The sequence below is a fragment of the Meriones unguiculatus genome, chromosome 17 (genome assembly GCF_030254825.1).
Source record: "Meriones unguiculatus strain TT.TT164.6M chromosome 17, Bangor_MerUng_6.1, whole genome shotgun sequence".
NCBI lineage: Eukaryota > Metazoa > Chordata > Mammalia > Rodentia > Muridae > Meriones > Meriones unguiculatus.
This window is the reverse complement of record NC_083364.1, coordinates 44,877,349-44,900,642: the sequence shown is the minus strand read 5'-3', so window position 1 is coordinate 44,900,642 and position 23,294 is coordinate 44,877,349. Positions and strand designations below refer to the sequence as shown.

Below are 23,294 nucleotides of genomic sequence, written 5' to 3'. Positions count from 1 at the left end.
TAGACACAGAAGTGCAGGCCTCAGCTCAGGTCCACTGCTCCTGAACCCATATTTTGATCATTTTCTCAAGATGTTTCCCCAAACTATTAAAGTTCCATACACTTTTCTTCCAGTGTTTCAGCACTCCTGTGTTTGAGATGAGTATCCTTGTCAACTGACCATCACAAGATTTGCAGGAACTTCACTTCCACGGGAGGAAGCTTCACTTCCGCAGGAACCTACATCTCACCAAGATATGACATAACACGGAGGAGGCAGTTCTTTTCTACTCTAGTTAATTGTGATCATAAGTTAGTGTGCGGCCTCGAAGCTTCCTCCATCCCACCCACAGAACAGTATAGTTCAATGGCGTGACAGTGCTGACGTCTTTGTTGGTAAAGGTAATGTCCTTTCTCAGGCATAAAAAGCTGAGGGAGAAATGTCTCAGGGCCAAAAGGTAAGAGAGGGTATGTATTTTAAGGATTGGTAGATACAGTGTAGCAAAACTACAGTGTAGGAAAGTTGTCTATAAATCTCAATTTTTTTGCAAGTTATAACACATAGTCTGAGGTTTCTCATAGAAAATAGTTCACTTATTCACCCAACAGGTATCTATTGAGTTCTTATTCCTGCTGAGCCTGATACCATAATGGGATGTTTGGACACAAAACTGTTTCCTTTCACAAGGAAAGCAAAGTGAAAAAGCGAACGTTTAAGACAATTACTGAATGTGATAATTGCTGAGAAATGAAACAACAATTACTGATCATAAGGTAGTGATAAATAATAATAAAAGGTAAGACACAAGAATGAATATTTCAGATCACCCTCTCCATGTGGTGTAAGTCACATCAGCATGGGTCTGTGTACATGGGTGACTCAGGGTAAGAAGAATGAGAGCAGAACCTAGGCAGATAACTTTCATAAAATTTTCAAAATCTTTAATTTCAGCAAGAAATTGGTGACCTATTAGTTTGAGTAGTTTATAATTCATGTATATTGTTTACTGTTCAATTTGTGTGTCCCCACTTGTGCTTTTGTTGTTGTGTCAAGTAGTGTCTTGAGAATAGATACACGGGTAACAGACAGCTTGCAAACTTTTCAAGATCTCACAAATGAGGTTTGGTGAGATGGCTTGTAAGTAAATACTCCTGCTACTGTGAGTTTGATCCCTAGAACTCCGGTGGAAAGAGAAACAACTCCTACAACAGTCCTCTGACTTCCACATGCGTGCCATAGCATGTGGACACATATCCCCACCCCTCCCCACACAAATAATTGTCGGCACACAGGCACACACACACACACACACACACACACACACACACACACACACACACACAGGATGTTAAAAAAAATCTTACAAACCAAAGAAAGATGTATAACCAAATGGATGAAATTTTATGAATTGCATGATTCTATGTTATTGGAGAAAGAGTCATGTTGAAATGTTTCCAGATTGTGCTGGTGAGAAGGTGATATGTGTGGAGTGAGCCCTCGTGTTTTAAGGAGGAAACTGAAGTCTGAACAAGGAATATTCTGAAATGTAAGGTGTATAAACCACTGCATAAATTTGAATGGTTTGAGATTCAGAGGTATGAGAATCAGTTGGATAAGGGCTTTAACGCCCTGCTAAGTGCTTTGAGCTTAATTCCAAAGGCCTTGGGATATTGGAAATCAAACAGGAATATTAGCTTTGCCATTTTATATTGAGAAATAGTAGTAGGGATTCTAATCAGAAAACTAATGAACACAGGTTAGAGAAAATATTGGTTGAACTGTACCGTGACAGTGACATGGGGAAAGATGAAAGAATTCAGTTACTAACAAAAATAATCAAAACAGTATGCAGAATTAATCCTTGCTGTGGCAACGGAAGAAAAAGGAGCTAGGATCACTTGCTTCCTTCTAGCTTATATAGTATTTACCTCGTTTTGAATATTTTAAAAAGATTACACTCTGCATTTAATATTTTAGGGTGGGGTGTGGGCAGGAAAATCAGAAAAACCTCATGGGATTCTGCTCTCTTCCATTATTCCTCTGTTATGTGGATCATATAGATGATTTCATGTCATCAGGCTTGAGAGCACACACCTTTACCCATTGAACCACATCACTGACCCTATGACCAACTCTTAACATTAATCTTCTGGCCCTTATGCTTCTGAATCCCATGGGCCTATGCTTGTTTTCTGGGTACTGAAAGTAAAGCATATGTAAGTATATGAATATACTGTGTTTATCTAGATCTGTCAATCATCTTTATCACTTAAGTAACTTTCTGTGTGTGCGTGTGTGTGTGTGTGTGTGTGTGTGTGTGTGTATGAGAGAGACCATGTATGCTATTATATAAAGAAATAATACATGTGATGGTATATTTATAAATAAGGGCCTAAAATTTGTCTCTTTAAAAATTTTTTTCCTGCCTTTTAAAAGACAGGAACAAAATACTAGAAAGGAAGATCAAATTGAGTATCTTCAGATTGGGGGTTTATGGGTGAAAAGTAGTGTGACCAGACTCTACTAATAGCATGGTCTCATGTAAAGATCTTCATCCAAACTCCTGCTGGCATTATCATGCCAGGTCCTTGGATGTGCTGTGTTGCATGCCTAAGATACTCTTTCTCCCTCTGTTTTCTCAGACAGGTATTATTCATTTATGAAATATCAGCATAATATCCCCTCAGGGCAGTTTTGCTGCCTCTGCAGATTTTGCTATATGGCCCTGTTTTATGGTCTTATTGAATGCCATAATTTTCTTTTACAATGTAGGAATCTAATTAAAGGGTTATTCATGCAATTATTAGTTTAATGCTCTGCTCTCCTGTTGAACTATAAGCTTCATTTGTTCGGGGACTATGTCTATGTTACACTTCAATGTGTCTTTTTTTACAGAGTGAGCACTCCAGAAATAATTCTAGCCAAGTGAACAATTTGCATGTGAGAGAGCAAAATGAATCTGAACACAATTCTGTATAAATGGGTGACACATTTGGAAAACAACATTCCAGTTAGACACTAAAAAAACATACAATAGTTTTTCTTATCTTGTTCTTTTAAAGGAAATATGAAAATATTAATTATAAATAATGCAAGGCATAAAAGAAAGCAATTTGCAGAACATGTTGTATTTATGTATCCTGCTTTGAGTTATCAGTGTAGAGTTATCAGGCTTTACCAGGAAAGTCCATTGATTTGACTTTTCTACATCCATAGGTTGCCACTGTCCATTGAGTGGACCTTTGTGTGAATCCATAGGAAAAAGCACAGAGACATAATAATAAAAAACTTAAACCAAGAGGTCAGACATATTCTTTGTGCAATATCATACTAACATAACATAGCATAGCATAGCATAGCATAGCATAGCATAGCATAGCATAGCATAGCATAACATAACATAACATAAGATTAACACAACATAACATAACATAACATAACCAACTAACTAACTAGCCAACATAACTAACATAACATCTCAAAAGATAAGATGAACAGCCCTCATTCAGAAAGGCAAACAGGATGGACATCTGAAGAGGCAGAAAACAGGGAACATGTGATGGTATATTTATAAATAAGGGGGTTTATGGGTGAGCCTACCACAGAGGGCCTTTGAAAGACTCTACCCAGCAAGGTATCAAAGTAGATGATGAGACTCATAGACAAACTTGGATAGAGTTCAGGGAATCTTATGAAGGAAGCGGGAGACAGAAAGACCTGGAGGGGACAGGAGCTCTACAAAGAGAGCAAAGAACCAAGACATCTGGGCACAGGGGTCTGTTCTGGGACTGATATTCTAACCAAGGACTGTACATGGAGATAAGCTAGAAACCCTGCAGAGATGTAGCCCATGACAAGCTCAGTATCCAAGTGGGTACCCTAGTAAGGAGAACAAGGACTGTCTTTGACATAAACTCAGTAGCTGGCTCTTTGATCACCTCCCCCTTTGGGGGAAGCAGCCTTACCAGGCCACATAGAAGACAGTGCAGCCAGTCCTGATGAGACCTGATAGGCTAGGGTCAGATGGAAGGGGAGGAGGACCTACACTATCAGTGGACTGGGGTTGGAGCATGGGAGGAGAAGAGGGAGAGAGGGTGGGGTTGGGAGGGAATGAGGGGAGGGGCTACAGCTAGGATAAAAAGTGAATAGTCTGTAATTAAAAAATAATAATATTAAAAAATAAAGATAAGATAAGATGATTGCTACCAGGAGCAGGTGCTTCTGGAGTTCGACTTAAAGTAATGACTTGAGTTTGACATTGTATTTTTTTTCAAAACCCATGTAGCAAAACATTTCTCAAGTAAAAATTCTATTCTCTCTGTTGGTCTCCCTTTGCTTCTGGCTGGTCAGGAAAATTACATAGTGCCTCCTGAGTTGATCTCAGCCTAAGGGGTGAAATCCTCAGTGTACTTCTTCAGTTTTCTGAGGTTGTGAAAACCTTTGCAGAATCAAAATGCACACTGGCTCTTTCTGCAAACTTGAGCACCTCTGACACCACATGAGGCACATTTGGGAGAAAGGTTTCCTTTCCCCACGACTGCCAGAAGAAAGATTCAGAAGCGAGGTCATTTGATGATGGAAGCAGCATTGCTCAAGAAGGGAGATCAAACATGTCATAGAAAATACATGTTCCAGTGCAGTAACTCCCAGGAATCACAGGCCTATGAGAGTCTAACTTAATTAACGGGAAAACTGGGTCACATTTAATAACCACATATGCGACACCCATTTTGATAATATGCAATAACTGAAAATGAGAACAATTTAAGAAATCCGCATATGAGACTGGTCTCTTCTTCAAGTGAGGTGTTTTGATTTTGAGTATATAGAAAGTTCATGATACTTGCAGGTTTCCCTCTTTAAAAACGTTTGCAGCATCCTCGGGGGTGGGGGAGGAAACCCTCAAGGATCAAAGAAAAGGAGAAACAAAATAACCTAACCGAAAAATTCAAACAAAATGACTGAATTGAGATAATATTCTTTTCTAAAAATCACACCATTCTTTTTCCTCCCTTCCTCCCTTTTCATGGCATCAAATGACAAGTAATCAGACATTTGTGATTCCCTGCATGGCATCTTCAGCTTTCAGGTCTCTGTGTCCCCTGTGGGGTCTAGTTAATCACAGGTACATTTCCTCTGGAAGGGAGTCCCGCTCTGTACTGTGAAAGGCACAGTTAATAATTGAACAAAGCTAGCTGGATCTTCCCCATCACGTTTGTAGGCAGCTCAGCTGTCATACAGGGGACAAGTCTCTTTCTCAGATGTCTCCAAGGACAGTGTCACTGGATTGGCTGAAAAGGTTATCCTTTTCCAAATTTTCAAAGAAACACACACACACACACACACACACACACACACACACACATACAAACACAATATTTTTTTTTTAAATAAAAAGTAGAGAAATCAAGTTCTCACTCTTGTCACTAAGAAGATGGTTTGGTCAGGTGTTTCTTTGGTTATGAAGGCCTTGTGTGAGAGACGAAAGAGCAAGCTTGGGAAGTGAGGTATGTCCATTGTAAGAGGAAGAGGGGTTTGATACTGAGTACGCAAATGCATCAAGGAGTTATTCTGAGTATAGGAGCATACAGTTTGAGTCAGAAAGAAAACCTGCACATGCAACTACGAAGAAGCGAAGAAGAAAACTGGCACCGAATACAGACACAACTCTATGGACTACTTGTGGGTTTGGCAAACCTTTGTGTCTCTGGCTATGGTCTTAGGAATATGTGTATACATTTTAATCTAAGGTGCAAAAATTTAACATATTTTGGGCTTTGTGAGCTAAGTAATTTTGTTGCTGTTACCAAAGCATGCTGTTTTTAGATCAAAGGCATCCATGTATGAAATGCAACTAATTCAGCGTGGCTGTTTCCACAAAACTTTATGTATCTGTACTTAAGTCTGAAGTTTATACATTTGTTTTGAATTCATAACTCAGAATTCCTTTGATTATTTGAAACTATTCAGGAATGTTATAATCACTGTTGTAGGCAGTGAGTATATGGGTAGGTCAGACAACATTTGGCCCACAGGCTATAATAAGCTGACCCCTGGTATTAACTATTGAGCATCTTTGTGAGTTCATCAATTTTTTGTAGTTGGTTTTGAAATCAGAGTTTTGAAAGCATATGAAATACTTACTGTCTTAACTATGCAAAACATCACTGGTCCTCTGTTCTTTGTTTCAATAGAGTCATCACAGAAACCACACTCTTCAGGGTTTAAGACAGATGTTTATCATCACATAGAAGTTTACTTGATTTAGTCATATAGGCCTAAATATGCCAACAAAGTAGCAAAGATCTTGACAATTTGATTCTTAGAATTTTTCTAAATCTAAGGACTAAAAGAAGAGTTTGGAGGATCCAGGGAACAATCTTATTTTCTTTCTGAAAATCATACTTACTCAAAATTACACAAAAGAAAGACTGTCTTTCTATTACTATGACTTCTTATTGATCATAGAATGACTATACATTCCTTCTTTTAATCCTACATTTTTCATTTTTTAATCTACCACTTGCTCTTTGAATGACATAAAGAGATTAATAAAATAGTTATGTAAATTTAAATTTAATTACAGAAGATGAGAGAAGTTAAAATAATGATATGAAAACAGGAGTGTGGTTTGGCTATGAATTTGAGACCATAAACTCCTAAGTGGAGTGCTTAAAATCAATGTTATTAATTCGTGATTTATATATAATAATTTATGTTCTTAACAGATTGCTCATAAATTGAGTGGTATATCTACTAACAGTCAATACAATGAAAGAATCATATAATTTATATAAGTTCTCTGGGTCTATTTTCAAGATACAAACCATTGCTTTGGAAAAGACAAATAGAGATATTGAAAGTAAAAAGGGTAAGTTTCTGAAAGAAGCCTATCAAAATAAAATTATGGAAGGATTTTAGTAACATTATAAGTTTTTAATAACATAACATTATGGTTTTACATGTCTTTGTGAAAATATTTACATACAAGATAAAATTTAAAACTCAATTGGCAGTAGGCAAAAACAACACTGTTATACTTGGGACTGGCTAGGTAGAGTAGATTGGGTATAATGTGAGTTTTCCAGGAAGAAAGTACTTTGAAGAATTAATTTATTTCTAGAAAAAGATGTACAAACTCTACGAGGCAATGTTTTAGATGACTATATGTGTGTTCTTGCCACATGAGGCATAAAATTAGTGTGAGAAAATGTGTTTGATACCGATACCCCCAAATAAGTACATCTTATGATGCTCTTACAGGTTATTAATAAATGATGGGATGCAAACAAATGTAAGGATGGAATTTGAATAACATTTTGTTAATAGAATAGAGGTTTCTAATAAGAATATTAGCCTGATCAGAAGAGCAGTTTACAAAGTGGACCCAAATTTCACGTGGAAATTAATTTGGACTATGAAGTCAAACGCAGTTTCCTGATTATCTTACCACAAAAATGAAGAACTATTTAGAACCACTGTAATCAAACACTAGCCTGGTCTCCCAGGACATGTTTCATTGTACATCAGTTCTCCATGTGTTCATTGATATTCATTTCAAAGCCAGTTACCTTGGAAATTGTATAAACATTCTATAGAAAAGTTATTAGAGACTATCAGACACATGCCAGTTAAAGATGAGGGTCTTTACTGAAATAAATGATTTTCTAAGAATAATCTATCTCTAGTTGACTTGGTAGATCTTTTTGGAATTAGCAAAGAGCAGATACTAGTACATAGAGATTGTTGTATTTGCATAGACATAGCTTTGCAGATAAGAAATCATAATTTGAAGAGGGGAGAATGCAACTAATTAATCCTGAATCATTTGGTAAAAATGCTTAAATATGTTCGTAAACCTCAAGGGACTGGGACTTGGTTAAGATGAAGGTAGTACAAAGGGGCAATGGAAAGGTGCAGAACACATTCTTGGGAAGTCATAGCATGAATTTCACTGAATTGGTGCCATTATCTGGATTCAGTGATAGACCCCCACAGCCTGTTTCCTGCCTGGCAACCATCACAGAGGCAGATGCCACGCCCAGAACTTAGGAATCAGAGATATTTTTGTTCCCATTTTCTTCACATGGTACTACCACAAGGAGGAACCTGCCTAGGAAACTGTGGTTGAAAATGACTTTAGAGGGTAGTGTAAAATGATTTATATAACAATTTTAAAGATATTCAACCACCAAAGTGCTGTATATTTTAGATATATAGTTTATTTTTATGCTTTATTTTTAAAATATGTTTTACTTGAAGTAAATGATATCACTTCTCCTCCTCCCAGTCCTTCCTTCAGCCCCTTCCATGACCCTTCCCTCAACTTGATAGCCTTTCTCTTTGTTATTGTTACATAGATTATATGTATCTAGATGATTTAATGTTCTTTTAGTTATCCCCTTGAGATTTAGCCTATTTTGAATGACAATTTTATGTATCACTATTTTTGCATAGGTTACATAGATGGATGATAGATACAAAGATGATAGATAGATAGATAGATAGATAGATAGATAGATAGATAGATAGATAAACATTACTACCATTAGCAAAGACTATGGGAACCCTAAACAACATTTATACTGCAGTTTTGTTTTGTTTTGTTTTTTAATTTCCATAAAAAGATGCACATTTGCTCTTTTGTTCCAGTAGAATCTTAAATATTGTGTGGCATCTTAGAACCCAGTGGCTTACCAGTTGGAGTAAGGTGTCTCCAGGTGATAACAGGTTCAGGGCGGCCATTGGCCATGCAGACCAGGGTTACATTGCTGCCCTCATTCACAGTGACATCCGAGGAGATGTTGGAGATCTTTGGTGGAACTGTAGACAGAAGGAAATGGGTTAAAATCATGCTAGTAGAATCAAACTGCAGCAGTGTTCTGTAAATGTGAAGTTGGTGCGTTCCAGACTCCACTGCCGAATGTGAAACTTCATGATAAGTAGCCAGAATACTAAATTCCTGCACTACCTATTTGCTCTCCGAATCTCTCTAGAGGTCCTACAACATCTATAAGGAGGAAATACCTCCCACCATGGCCATCTGAGTGTTACAGGAAGTACTTACAATGTGTACAGTGAAAATGCATTAGCTCTTTTCTGTTCAAGACAAATTAGACAATACACACATTCTTAACACTTCTACAATAAACTATCATCACTTGAATTTATTATTTCATTTATAACAAATACATCATACAACACCCAAATGCAAATAAAAGAACAATTGATATTTAATGTAAGATCCAATAAGACATGGCACCCACATATAAAATTTATAAGATAACCAATAAGATAGAAAGCTTCTACATATGCTATATATTACATATAGAATAAAAGTTAAATGATATAAACTAAATTAATAGGTACTGTGTTAAGTAAACATAAATTATAAACATACCGCAGCATTTTATTTTTAATACTACCATCAATAACACTGCTAACAACTGAATGATAGCTAATTTTAATTAAACATAGATCTACCATGATGCATAGTATACTTCAGAAATATCATTTCTTATAATAAAGATATGGTATTCTATGAAGGTTTTAGCTTCAGGTAAGAAACCAAGGCACAGATGAAAATAAGTGAAAGCAAAAAGAATTTGAAGCCCAGCAGACTCCACTCTTAAACACTTCTTGAACAGAATTTCATCTTCACAATCCAGTCAACCAGATGGCCGAAAATGACAGAAATTACTTTTTGGTGATGTGAAAAATGAGTCCCCAGAGGCAACCAGTACTGCCGCCTGGCTCCCTTCATTAGTGTTCAGGGTGGCGAACATTAGATCCCATTCTAGCAGGCTTCACTGGGGAGTGAGTTACCCACAAATTTCATCACACCAGCTACACACTGAATACAAATAGCCAGGATTAGGGTTGACTGCTACTCTCTTCTTTCCTTCCCTTTTTAAACTCTGCTGCCTCTGTGGAAGCCGTGAACGTATATTTCTGAGGGAGGAGGACAAGAAAATGTGAAGGAGCTCCATAATGAAAGAGTCTTGTTCCTTGTCACTTGTCCCACCATTACAGACATTGTGTTACTTCCCAGAAGGAACATTTTCTGCTTAAAGAAATGACTATCTGACAGTCTTGAGGAGACATCAATGGTACTTGGAGAAGCAGCACCGAAGTGATTCTGAGTACCGTGAAAAGGAAGCTGATGGAGAGCTCTTATGACCTTAGCATGCCTTGGACAATGACACGCTATAGAACCTCTGGATAGAAAGTGGTGATTTGGAATCAAACCCACTGGCAGTAGACTACAGTTGATTTCCACCTTTAGCAGTGTCTCTACAGTTTCTATTTCTCCAGTAGCTACTGGGGTGAAGGGTTATTTTCCTGAATTCATCCACTGACTTACAATATGTTCTCCCAGACACACAGGACAAGAACCTGGAAGGTCCTAACTGATTTATAAACAAGATTATGATAAGCAGAGAACAATAATGGCTATCAAAGGCAATCCCATCAAGAATGAAAGCTGGACTTACATCTCAGAGTCTCTACTTGCTTAATTGCCCTTTTGTTTAAAATGCATAGATTTTAATTTTCATCTGAGGAAGCCCAAGTTCTGAATGCCTCAAATATGATACAAACAATCAATGAGAGCACACAAATGATCAAAACGTAACTACTCTTAGCATCTCCTTAAGTAGCACAAGTTTGTAACAGGAAGCTCTGTAGCAGTTAAAGATCCCAGCTAAACTCCCAATCTAATTTACAATTGAATCGCAACAAAATGTAAGACATATATGTAAATGTTTTTCAACCAAATGTGGAGAATCCAATATGATATATGAAAGCCCACAAACTTAAAAATCAAGTGTCCATCATTAGGAGTATTAATGCCAGATAGTATTACTCATAATAAAATTACACACACACACACACACAAATATATGAAGCTATGTTAAGGACTTCACACTCGTCTTGATAGTTAAGCCACTTAAACAAAACTAAAAGGTACATTTAGACTAATTGACCAAGGTTATGTTCTAATCATGAAATCGTATTAACTCTCATGATTAAGGTGAGCCAACTCAGGTGTGGAATGCTAGGGATGGGGACATCCTTACATTTGTACTGAGCAGTGAGAAATGGATTATATTGTATTGCTGCATTATGCTTGCATTTGGGTCACTCCCTGTCAGCCTCCACTCATTGATTTTCCTACTTTATACCTGGAGTATCTGGAGCTCCCATAAGAATGTATATGTGATATAACATTTTATTCTCCAAAGAAATTTCTCTTACTGACTTTCCAACTCAACACCTCAGTTTCTTCAGGAATTGTAGGATGGATACTACATCATCACCACCCAACTTGCACATCAACTTTAAACATGATGTGCATTCTTGCATCAAACAAACAAACAAGCAAACAAACTAACCTCTCCAGTGAAGTTCTCCAGAACCCATGTTGTTTCTAGGTTTACTGGCAATTTTTATTGCAATGCTATTTTTTCCCTGAAGTATCAAATTTATTGCTCCCAATCTCTTTCTTCCAGAACTTTCAATTATTGGTTTCCAGAACAACAAACTCAATTGACTTTCTTCCTACACTTAGGGTCATATTAATTTGGGGGCTCATCTTATTCTTGTTTCTTATTGGCTAAGGACAAATAGAAGGGGAGGAAGACCTCATTTATCAATGGATTAGGGGAGGGACGTAGGGGGAAAAGAGAGACAGAGGGTGGGATTGGGAGGGGACAAAGGAGGGGGCACAGCTGGAATACAAATTGAATAAATTTTAATAAATGATAATAATAAAAAAGGCCTGTCTTTAAGGGTTTGGCTGTCTTCCTATTTATTCTGTCAGTTTGCCCATTTGAATGATCTTACCCATTTTTTAGCTTTAGAAGCTGCAGTCATACCATTGATGACCTCACATCAGAAGGGAAGTATCTTCAGCCCAGATTTCTTCTATCACTTTTACACCCACATTTCCGACTGATTGGTCCCTATATCCATTGCATGCCTCACAAATGTGTTATTAGTTCCATCTCTTTTCTCATGAAATACTTGTGTTTTATCGTCTTGGTGAATGTTGTCATTATGCAAAGAGATGCTTTTGTTTTGTTTTGTTTTGTTTATTTGTTTTTTGGCCTGGGCCATAATTTTAACATAAAAGAGATAACCAGGCAAAAACAAACAAACAAACAAATCCCTCAAATCATCTCTTTTGATAGTATGTTCTTTCATTGCTCCATATAGAATTGGCTCCATGTTCTAACTATCTCTGATCATTCAGCACCCTCTCTCCTTACTCCACTCAACTGTTTCAGACATCAACATTTTCCTCCTCTTCCCACTTTCTGCTCCTTTTCCTCCTCCTCCTCCTCTTCTTCATCATTTTATCCTCTTTTTCCTCTTCCTCTCCACACTCTCTTCCTCTTGTTTTCCTTTCTTTTGAGGGTGGGGGAGCTTGACTTATTGGGAATGAATTAAATCTGTTTCTGTTCTGCCTCCAGCCTTCTTTTCCCCATGTTCACCACCATACATTTTCTACAGTATAGCAAAAATTTGTAAACTATAAGTCAATATAATATCTTTTGATTAATATTGCCTTCAAGATTCAATTCCAGTTTCTTACTGTGTTTCAGAGTTCATTCTGATTATTTCTTGTTTATCTCCCCAGCTTCATTTTCTTTTCCCTTTGCATTGCATCTTCCAAAGTAGAATTAAGATATAAACAACTTGTAGTTCCTGGAATAGGCAACCTTTACAATCACACATTTAGCATTCTGGTATTTCTTCAGAGTGATCTTGTGTGTGTGTGTGTGTGTGTGTGTGTGTGTGTGCGTGTGTGTGTAGGTAGGTAGGTAGGCCATCTCCTGCTTAGGCTTCCACTGGTAAGCCTGTCTTCTGGCTTTTATTTTGAAATTCTTTTCTGCCATTCTCCACCTCCTTCTATACCTCTCAAGTCTGTGAAGTCCTGTAAGGTGAAGGACTGGTTCCCATGTTCTCACAGACCCAGTGAGAGCCATGACACTGCTTCTTCAACACAACACAAAATCATGAATTTTAGGTGACTGTCCCGGCAACTTTAGTCAATTTTAAGAGCTAGGTGGCAGGTTTTCTCTACCACTGAATCCTGATGCTGGGAATATGGTAGGTGCTCAAACAAACAAACAAACAAACAAAAAACAAAAAAACAAGAACTTCAATTCTACAGCCATTGTTCAGATTTAAACATGTCTCACTGTGTTTTGTTTGTTTGTTTGGTTGATTAGTTGGTTGTTGTTTATTTTCACCAAAAACCATATATCTATTTTTGTTTATCAAACTGTGGCTTTTAGCAGCATCTCTCTAGCTACCTCTCTAGTCATCTATTTCACCACTAATGTTTTTGAACTGTTGGTTTTCATATTAGGAGGATTGTTTTACTTGTTTGAGTGGATCTCACTTTATCCTCTGCCTAAGACTCCCAGTGCTGAGGTTACACTGTGTACCACCATGCTTGGCTGACATTTTTGACATTTCATCATCATCATCATCACCATCAACAACAACAGAATTCTCCATAGCAGAACAGTGTGTATTGTCTGAACATAAAAAACAGAAGAACTTGATCTCTAATTTTCTTAGTTACAGATTTTCTAAGTTTTAAATTTCTCTGTGCATTTCTTTTCTCTTTTCTTTTGTTCTTTTTTTGGGAGGAATCATAAAGAGACCAAACTTTCTTAACAAGATGATTTACTAGTTTGTTCCTAAATTTCTGTAGAAGCTCATGAAATTTAAATTTAGAACATCACCAATAACATCAAGGTGGCAATTTGAAGGCTTCTTTTTATTTCCTCCTAAAAACTTTATAAAAGTTTTGGAAAATAAAATGTGTCATATTACTACTACTTCACATGTGGACAAAAGGAGATGCAATGGGTGAAAAAAAAAATCACATAGCTAATGAAAACAAACCAGCACCAATTGTTTGTGTATTTTCTAAAATGATTCTTCCTCTAGACTACATTTATTTTTATAAAAGTGATGAAATGTTGTGTTTTCACTTTCTCTTAATTCTAGGTAGGTAGGACTACCTAGGAAGTACAGTTTACATGATAAACTTATCTGTACTAGCAAATATAAACTAATTTTCAAAGTCACTGGAACATTGATTTATGCTCAATCCTTGAGTCATTCTACCAGTGTGAATGGTTTGTTTTCTTTGGGGGCCATTGCCTAGCAGCTCTTTTTCATATGATGTTAGTGAGATTTATTATCTTTTTCTACATGCAACACCATCAGCCATTTGTTTAATGTTTTCAACCTATTCAGTTTCAGTGATACCTGCAATTTGTCTGTATTATTTTGTTTTCTTAGTGACTAATGGGAGCTATTTAGATGGAAAGAAACTGACCTTTTAATATCTTGGTTCAATTTTCCCCAATTTATTTTCTGACTCTTAATTTTGTTTGTCATTATTTTTCTTTGCAGAAGTCTAACATTCCTTGACTTTATATGTATAATGTTTTCTTTATTGTCTCTTTTATTTTGTGTGTGTATGCACAATTCTTTTCCAAAATATGATGGTTAAATATTTATCACTAAATTTTTCTTTCCATTACTTATTTTTATACTGAAATCTTTAAAGAATCTGCAAATTTATATAGGGTATGATAAATAATAGCAGTTTCTTTTTTCCTTCAAATGTAGCTAATTTCCCCAATACCATTAGGTAAAAATTGTAAAATGCAGAAACAATCTTAATTTTCAGAGTTTTTCCGCAAAGTGCTGTAAACTTGCCAGCCTATTTTCTCTGGGAAGCATGTAACTCCAAACCTTATTCATCATGACAAATAATTTATTAAAACATTTTAAAACATGCCATTAATCTTTTGCATATCTTACAATGATGAACTCCTATAATGTACCCCATTAATATGAGATAATTTAAAAATAAGAACTATTTTCACTTGATGACATTTTTTATTGAGGTAGGTAGGTAGATAGGTAGATACATACATACTTAAATTCTTTGTTAAATCAACGTGGAATTTTTACTACTCAGTACAATGTTAATGATGGTTTTATGTAATGCTAATATTTGGTAAACTTAAATACACCCATTACTTTGGTTGTTCAATGAACCAGCACCAAGCAAGATTATTACATAATCAGGCTGTCACTGCCACCAGGTTTTTTATATAACTCCTCTTCTACCTCCTTGGACTATCAACTTTAGTGGGTCCAGAGCTGACATTTTTTTATTCTGTTAAGAAACTCATTCTCCTTCCGTTTTATGTTTTGTTTTGTTCAGTATCTCAGATGGACTTGGGTACTCAGGCTTGGGAACCCAGCTACTTCATAAGCTAAGAAAGGTGGACCATGTCCTCTATTGGCTACAGAGTTTAAAACCACCCCAGAACCCTGTTTTAAAATAAGAAGATGGCTGGGGTACAGCACAGTCCTGGACATCTGCCTCAAATGTGCAAGACTGGGATATTTCCCAGAACCTCTTTCTTCTGGTAATGCACGTTGGTTTTCTCTGGGGAGACCATTGCTCACATAGGAATTTCAGTCAGTTGACCCATTCTTCCTTGGCTGAACGGTGGACACATAACTTCTGGAACATCCAGATCTGTCTTCCTTGGAGTATTGTTCTCATTAGAGGAGACGTAATTGGTTTAAACTGTGGCAAACTATTAGTAGCTCAATCTGCTCCTCTCTGTATCTGTGACTTTTCCATGCCTATGTCTTCAAATGGTAGGTAGCACACATATTTCCATCTTTGGTCCTTGTCAGTGTGCTTGTGCTCCTGGGATGGTAAAATCTAGCTCACAAGAAGACTTGTAAAAGCTACCAGCACACCTGGACTCAATGGCACTTTTGACTTTGCCACTGCTATAAAGACAAGTTCAGCTGAGCCTCTTGGATACCAAAAGAAGGGAGCAGGTAGCTGAAAAAAATAGCTAAAAAAAGGCAGGGTCCTAATTAAACATGCTTTTCATATCATAGCAACAAACATCCCTTAAGCATAATTTCACTTCAAATACTGGGTGGGATATAATTATACTAAACATATTTGTTGTTTACCTGAACTTTAAATTTAATGGGTTAATGTATGTGTGTGTGTGTGTGTGTGTGTATGTATTTCACTAAATCTGATGAGGCAAGGAGCAGAGCCTCATAGTAAAATCCAACCTATGTGAGCCGAATGGCAAACACATGAAAAATAAAGGATAATGTTTGTTTCATGCTTCTGAATGTTGGGGTTGTTTTCTCAGCAGAAATAGTTAATACCCCACAGAAGGTCTGCCACCACTGCAAAAATATGAGTTTTCACTAGTTCCTGCAATTCTGGATCTCTAAAAACGCTTCACCTCTGCTTTCCAAGGTAAGGAGTTTCTGTCTTTTATTTATTCTGTCTTTTTATTTGAATCTGGCTTAATTTCCACATTCTGCCCATTAATCCCCGCCTTTTTTTAACAGCAAAGTAGCCAGTTTCCATTGCTTAAACCAGAGAATATTAGTTTTGCACAAGTAAAAGTAGTCATGAGGGGAAAATTTCAATAGTGGCATTTCCGTCAACATTGGTTCTTCAATGTCGGTAAATGTTGCTTTAAAATAACCCCAGGCTGATGTGATACCACCTAACCTACCTGTGAATGGCTTGATCCTCCCTTTCCCTCACCCTTGTGGGGTACCTAATAAACAGGATAATGGTCCAAAGGAAAACAAACAGTTCCAGAATAAGACCAACAGTGGTCAACTGGCCCATTTCCATAATCTCAAATAATTTGTTTTTATTATTTGTATGAAATACAAAATACTACGTTTTTGTTGTAGTTATAATTTTTGGTTTTTTTTTTTTTTTTTTTTTGGAACAGGGTCTCATGTATCTAGTGGTGGCCTCAAATCCAGTACATGCTTAGGAAGGTTACTTTGAACTCCTGATCCTCCTACCTACAGCTGGCTCTTTTTTTTTTTTTTTTTTTTTTTTTTTTTTTTTTTTTACATAGTGCTGAGGATTGAACTCAGAACGTTGGCACATACTAGGCAAGAGCTCTGCCACTGAGCTATATCTCCAACTCTCAATCCTTTCCCAATGGTATTGGTCTTATTAATTTCTGTAAATTCATAGTTAAGGAAAAGATACACACACACACACATTATTGTGAGATGTGGAGTAGTAAAATACATGCCAGTGAAGACTAAGGACCTGAGACAAGAGCATCATGAGTCCTACACCAGCTTGGTGATGTGGTAAGGCTCTTTCAAACCAAGCCAAACGAAAACAAAAGCAAAACATATTCTCAACTCCTTGATGCCTAAGTTTTTTTTAGGTACAGAGAGAGAGAGAGAGAGAGAGAGAGAGAGAGAGAGAGAGAAACTGTGTTATTTGTATAAGCAACTATAAAAGAATTGGGCCCAGAAGCATATGGGATGCTTGCTGAGTGGCATTTAACTTCAGTAATTATGATCCCAAGGGTCAACAACAAGAACACAAGTACACAAGCAATGCATCAATCCCATCTTGTGAAACATCCAACTTCCATCCAGCCTGGCACTTTGCTTCTGAAAATGCCACCGAAGTGTGTTTTGCGACATGGTGTAGGAGAGTTTTCAGAATGGATGACAGGATAGGAAAATCCAGCAAAATGTGTTCAACTGAGCACAGGGGAATCTCACCCCACCATGTTCTGAAACTAATTCACAGCACAGCAAACTCGTCTCTCTGCATTTGCTTTCGAATCCTCAAAAAAAAAAAAAAAAGATATTGTGTCATTTAATCTCTCTGAGACTCTCTGAGACTCTGTTTCCTTGTTTAGATATTGGGAGTAATGGACAATTTTGATACTGGGCAATATTACAGGATTAATAGTAGGGTCAAATGAAAGAATGACTGTGAACTAGACCTTTAAACTTAAAAAAAAAATCTCTGTATTGTTTTTATGTGCTAAAACAAACTAGTAAGGAAATGCTGGCTTAACTCTTTCAGGATTGCACGCTAAAATATTCATTTCGTGTTGGTGGAATTATAGTTATTTTTGTTGTTATTTTTTGTATGTGGTATATGATACTAGATCCTAATACTACCCAAAAGCATAAGTGATTGCTGTCATACATAATTAATGATTAATAGCAGCATGAGCAATAAATCACCCTAAAGGTAGGTATTGAGTTCTTCTCTACTCCTGAGCAGAACTGTGTCAATGTGTTCTGCCCTTTAGTCAATGTCTTTGCACTTTATGCCTATAATAAAATGAGTATGATGTGAACATTTATAACCACGAGCTAAATAAGCTTCACCAAGATATTTAGAAACAACTCGTGGCCTTCCAAGAAAAGTTCTCCAGTTAAAATTTTGTCACCATTGCATGTTTCTAATGGCCTTGGTAAAATATAGGTCTTCTTTAATTTGTTGCTGTAAAGAACAGATGTTGCCAGGTGTTATTTGAGTCCGTGAAGTGTTAGGTCTTGTACTAGAGCAAAACACTGACAGGGACAGTCTTCCACAGGTGTTCTCCATTCCCATTGAGCCCATTTATTAAACAGGAAACTTCATCCTCTGAAGTGGGCTTTGTAGGAACAAGATTTCAAATGCACACACACTTCATGGTCAACAACAACAACAACAAAAAGTTTGGAAGCTATAGGTTGTTCAAGGGTTGGGTTAAACAGTGTGTAGAAAAAGTTCATTGTAGCTATCAGTGCAGCTCTTTATGCATGCAATGTTCCAAAGAACAAAATGTGGGGAGATGATGTGGTCAGTTGGAGCAGCAGATATAAGATGTACATGCAAACCAAAAGAGTGCTAGGTACGGTACTAAATCATGCAGGTATGGGAGAATGTGGGAATGTCAGAAACCTGGAACGAGCCTGCACATAAAAATGATACATTCAGGATCACAAACAAGGCTCTGCGGATACAGGTAGATGCTGCCTAGTCTTCAGACCTGAGTTTGATCACCAGGACCGAAATGGGTCCTCCACAAGTTTCTCTCTGGCTCCCCACAGAAACATTATGGGACACATGTACCTCTCTACCACCACATAAATAAATAAAAACAGAGTAAGAAAAGTTTTGAATGATAGAAGCAAGTATCGTGTTGTTTGTATTATGCTGACCACAGCTCCCTTCCAAAACAACACAATTTCAAAGGAAAAAAAAATGATGATCAACTTCTTTTAATTGCAAGTTTGAAGAGAAGTTTCTGACCTAAAAGTTAGTGCCTGAAGCCTCCCTTACCACAGCCCTCTGAGATTTGGCTGACATTTTCCTGTACTGGCCAAAGGTTTGTATGCTCATAAGACTTACTCTCTGGAGTCTTTGAGAACTACTTTATCACATTTGTGAGTGGTCCTTGGAGTCCCTGGCACTATCGAGGGCTGCCAGATTTACAATACAATGTTCTTCAGAAACACAGACAGTTACTACCATCAGAAAAGACAGTTAATTTGAGTTAGACTGTTCTAAATGCCTCAAAGATAGTAGCCACTGGACAGAAAAATGTTATGCTGGCCACTGCTTCTGTACAACTCAGTGATGGATGCTTTCTTCTGATAATGTGAGTGCTATGGATAGTTGAATGCCCCAATTCTACTACATTAAGTCTATCCAAAAAGAAGGTAGATTAAGTGATAGTTTTTTTCTGTTTTTATTAAATGTTTAGAGTGACTCTGTGATCCAAATGTGTGGGCTGCTTTAAAAGAGGACAACGTTTTCAGCTACCAGCAGGGGCATTTATGACCAGCTGAGGCTGTCCATTATTGCTGCTTCAGCAATAGATATGCTCTCTGTGGGATGTCAAGTGGCTGGTTCTATAGACGGGTCATTGCCTTGCTAAATAAGTGCAAATGGAACCACTCTGACTCTGTTCACTGAGGCTTCATTTCCTTAGTAACTCAGCAGCTTCTTCAGCCACTAGTATTCCCAGATCCTTATTGCAGCTGTTTGCTATTTGTTTTTGTTAATCTGGATAAGCTTCCAGATGTTGATGGAAAGGAGGCAACTGCTATCTTCCCCTTATAGCTTCAAAATATCTTCTTAATTTCTCATACTTACAAAACAGGTTTTTGATTACGTCCAACCGGAGCAGATGGTTCTATTTGGCAGGTAGGAGAGTATGGAGCAGAGGGAGGCTCAAAAATATTAGGTTACCTCGGGTGGGTGACAAAAAGCAACTGGGTGAATTCCAGGCACTGGAAGTGAGCTGCACCCCAAGATTTTATCAAAGACAATAGAGATGGTCTTTCTCTATTTTAATATTCCAAAGGGTATGCTTTTATATATCGAGGGGGCTATTAGCTATAATTTTTTGAGTAGACAAAAATTCTGTTTCCATTACTTGCAACTACTAAAACCCACCTTACTGCTTTTGTTTAAGTTAGTCATTTTATTTACTTTTTTCTTTTTTTTAATTACACTTTATTCACTTTGTATCCCCCCATAAGCCCCTCCCTCCTCCCCTCCCGATCCCACCTTCCCACCCCCTTTTTCACGCATGCTCCTCCCCAAGTCCGCTGATAGGGGAGGTCCTCCTCTCCTTCCTTCTGATCCTAGTCTACTAGATCTCATCAGGAGTGGCTGCATTGTCATCTTCTGTGGCCTGGTAAGGCTGCTCCTCCCTCAGGGGGAGGTGATCAAAGAGCAGGCCAATCAGATTATGTCAGAGGCAGTCCCTCTTCGCATTACTATGTAACCCACTTGGACACTAAACTGCCATGGGCTATATCTGTGCAGGGGTTCTAGGTTATCTCCATGTATGGTGCTTGATTGGAGTATGAGTCTCTGGGAAAACCCCTGAGTTCAAATTTTCTGGTTCTGTTGTTCTCCTTGTGGAGTTCCTGTCCTCTCCAGATCTTACTATTTCCCACTTTTTACATAAGATTCTCTGCCCAACAGTTGGCCATAAGTCGCAGTGTCTGCTTTGATAGTCTGCAGGGCAGAGCCTTTCAGAGGCCCTCCGTGGCGGGTTTCTACCTTGTTTCCTGTTTTCTTCTTCTTCTCAGGTCTTTCCTCTTTGCCTTTTGGGATGGGGATTGAGCATTTTAGTCAGGGTCCTCTCTCTTGATTAGTTTCTTTAGAATTCTTAAGTAAGCCTTTAAACTTTATCTCTCAACTATGGCATAAGTATAGAGCTCACAAATTATTTCATGAAGAACCCAAATAATTTTTCTCTGCTGCATTATTGTTTCTTAAAAGTGAATGTAAGAAAATATTGCCTAGGCCTTACTATTATGAATATTTTAGCCATGAGAAGTTCAGTATGAATGAGAAGTTCTTGACATAAAAAGCAGAAAGGATTTTAAGGCCAAGAGAAATAATCAATAAATATCCAGAAGGCAGAAGTACAAGGGTTCGGATACAATATCATTCCCATTATGCTTAATGAAAACAAACAGCAATGCCACTTTGAGCATCTACAAAATGGAAAAAGATTGTGCTAGTCGTGGCCTTCATGAAGAGAAGTAAAATAGTAGGATTGTGATACAGAGCAGTCACATATTGGTGACTCTACAGAGCCAACAGGAAGTCATTAAGGAATTAATAATAGTTACTCTCACACTTTCAATATAGATTACTGTCATCTCATTTCAATTTTTTGGGGGGAGGGGAATCAGAAAAAAATGGGAGATAACGATGGGATTTGTACCAACCCCTTAAGCTTAGTAATTTCCTGCCTGTGTTACTAGGCTTAATTCTGTTTTCCTCCTTGCTTATGTTATATGATGTTCTTTTTGTGGAGAAAGAAGCTAGACTGTAATAAAAACCAACAAGGGGCGGGAATACAATGGCAGTTACAGAATTTGATTCCTACCACTTTTCAATGGCCCGGGAGGCAGAATATTTAGAAAAAGAAGGAAGTGGCTGGGCCATTTTAGAATTGTTTTCTTTACATCGTTCCTGTTTAAAGTTCTCCACAAGCTGTTTTTGACAGAACATGCAACATTCACATTGTTTTCTTCTAAACCAGCAGTTACCATAATGAACTAATTCATCCCAATTATAATTTTTCCAAAATTATTCCTGGTGGAAAAAAAATAAAGTAGTTGCTGCAAAGGTTAAATATAGCTACTGGAGGTAGACACTTTCTGCAGTTCTAAATAGGATGAAAAATTCCAGAGATGTAAATAACATTGGGAAGGGTCCGGGGTAAGGAAAGCAGCAAAAAGGAAAACATGGAATTGATAAATCTGGGTTAAAATTTCTCCCATGAGTCTTTGCTTACTTCAAGAATGAAAAAAGACATTTAGTAGTTGAAAAATGACAAGTAATAGTAATAATGTTGTTAACCATTAACAATAACACTGCTAGGTAATGTTGCATCATACAGTCTACAAAACAGTTGACAGTATTTGGCCTTATTTGGTTCCTACGTTCATTGGTTGGGTAACTGAGGCTTGGTGGGGTGTTGATTTTCAGGACCAATGTCAGAAAGCCAGATTGTATGGGAAAGCCTTGTGGAGAGCCTTGATATTTCAAACTGCATCATCACTAACACACGAGGTGCTACCTTATGGATTGAACTTAACAGAATCGGCAGAGATCAGAAAGTGTGGCTATGCGATCAGCCGTGTTGAGCACACGGGTAGAAATGCCAGCAGTTATTGAGAGCATATGAGGGGCTATTTTACTAAAGTTCTTCTTCTTTCTCCTGCTATGTTCAGTTCCAATACTATACAGTAAAGACTTTGGTTTTCTGGTTTTGAGGCACTTTTCTAAATACTGGTAATAATATTTATATCTATAGCCAGAAAAGTCTAAGCAATTTTCCAGGGCAAAATGGATCCTTTTACCCAAGCCTATTTGCTGCTAGCATCTAGTTTCCCTTCCCTGCTTGTCCATGATGAAGTATGATTTCTCCCCCCACCCCATCCTCTTTTTGAAACCCGAAAGCAGGGTATGGGGGTATGTGTGGAATTGAGCACACCATCACTGCTTCAACACACGAATATCAAACGGGGGGAGGGAGAGGTGACTCTCTCATTAATCTTGAGCTAAATGTAAAGTCTGACATGGAGGGGCCTGAGGCCCCACCTGTTTGTTCAGAGCCCTAGGTACCTTATAGAGAAAATGTCAAAGATTCCTCTCCTCGTGCTTCTGCACCCTGCCGTGATGTTTTATTCAACGTGCCACGTCCGTAGGAAACAAACACTGCCTATCAAAATCTTGCCCACCTGGCTCCCAGTCGCAGGCATAAGCACGCACAACACCTGTGTTTAGGAGAGTTGATAAATTCTCGCAAAAGGCAGTCTCTTGGTAACACGCTGTGGGGCCGGAGCACTCCGGCAAATGATTGGTGAGGCAGCGTGACCCTCTGCGACTGTGTTTGTATCCATCTCACTGCGCTGAGCTTATACAACATGAT

General features: G+C 37.7%; 1 protein-coding gene across 6 annotated transcripts in view; it reads right to left on the bottom strand.

Annotated features, from left to right (window-relative positions):
- The window catches only part of Lsamp (limbic system associated membrane protein), a 2,252,234-nt gene that overhangs the window by 239,264 nt on the left and 1,989,676 nt on the right, over positions 1-23,294 (bottom strand). For all 6 annotated transcript variants that reach the window (XM_060370403.1, XM_060370406.1, XM_060370407.1 and 3 more), the window contains one exon: positions 8,677-8,802. In XM_060370403.1, coding sequence (XP_060226386.1) covers positions 8,677-8,802 — 126 coding nt within the window. The remainder of the gene's footprint in view (positions 1-8,676; positions 8,803-23,294) is intronic.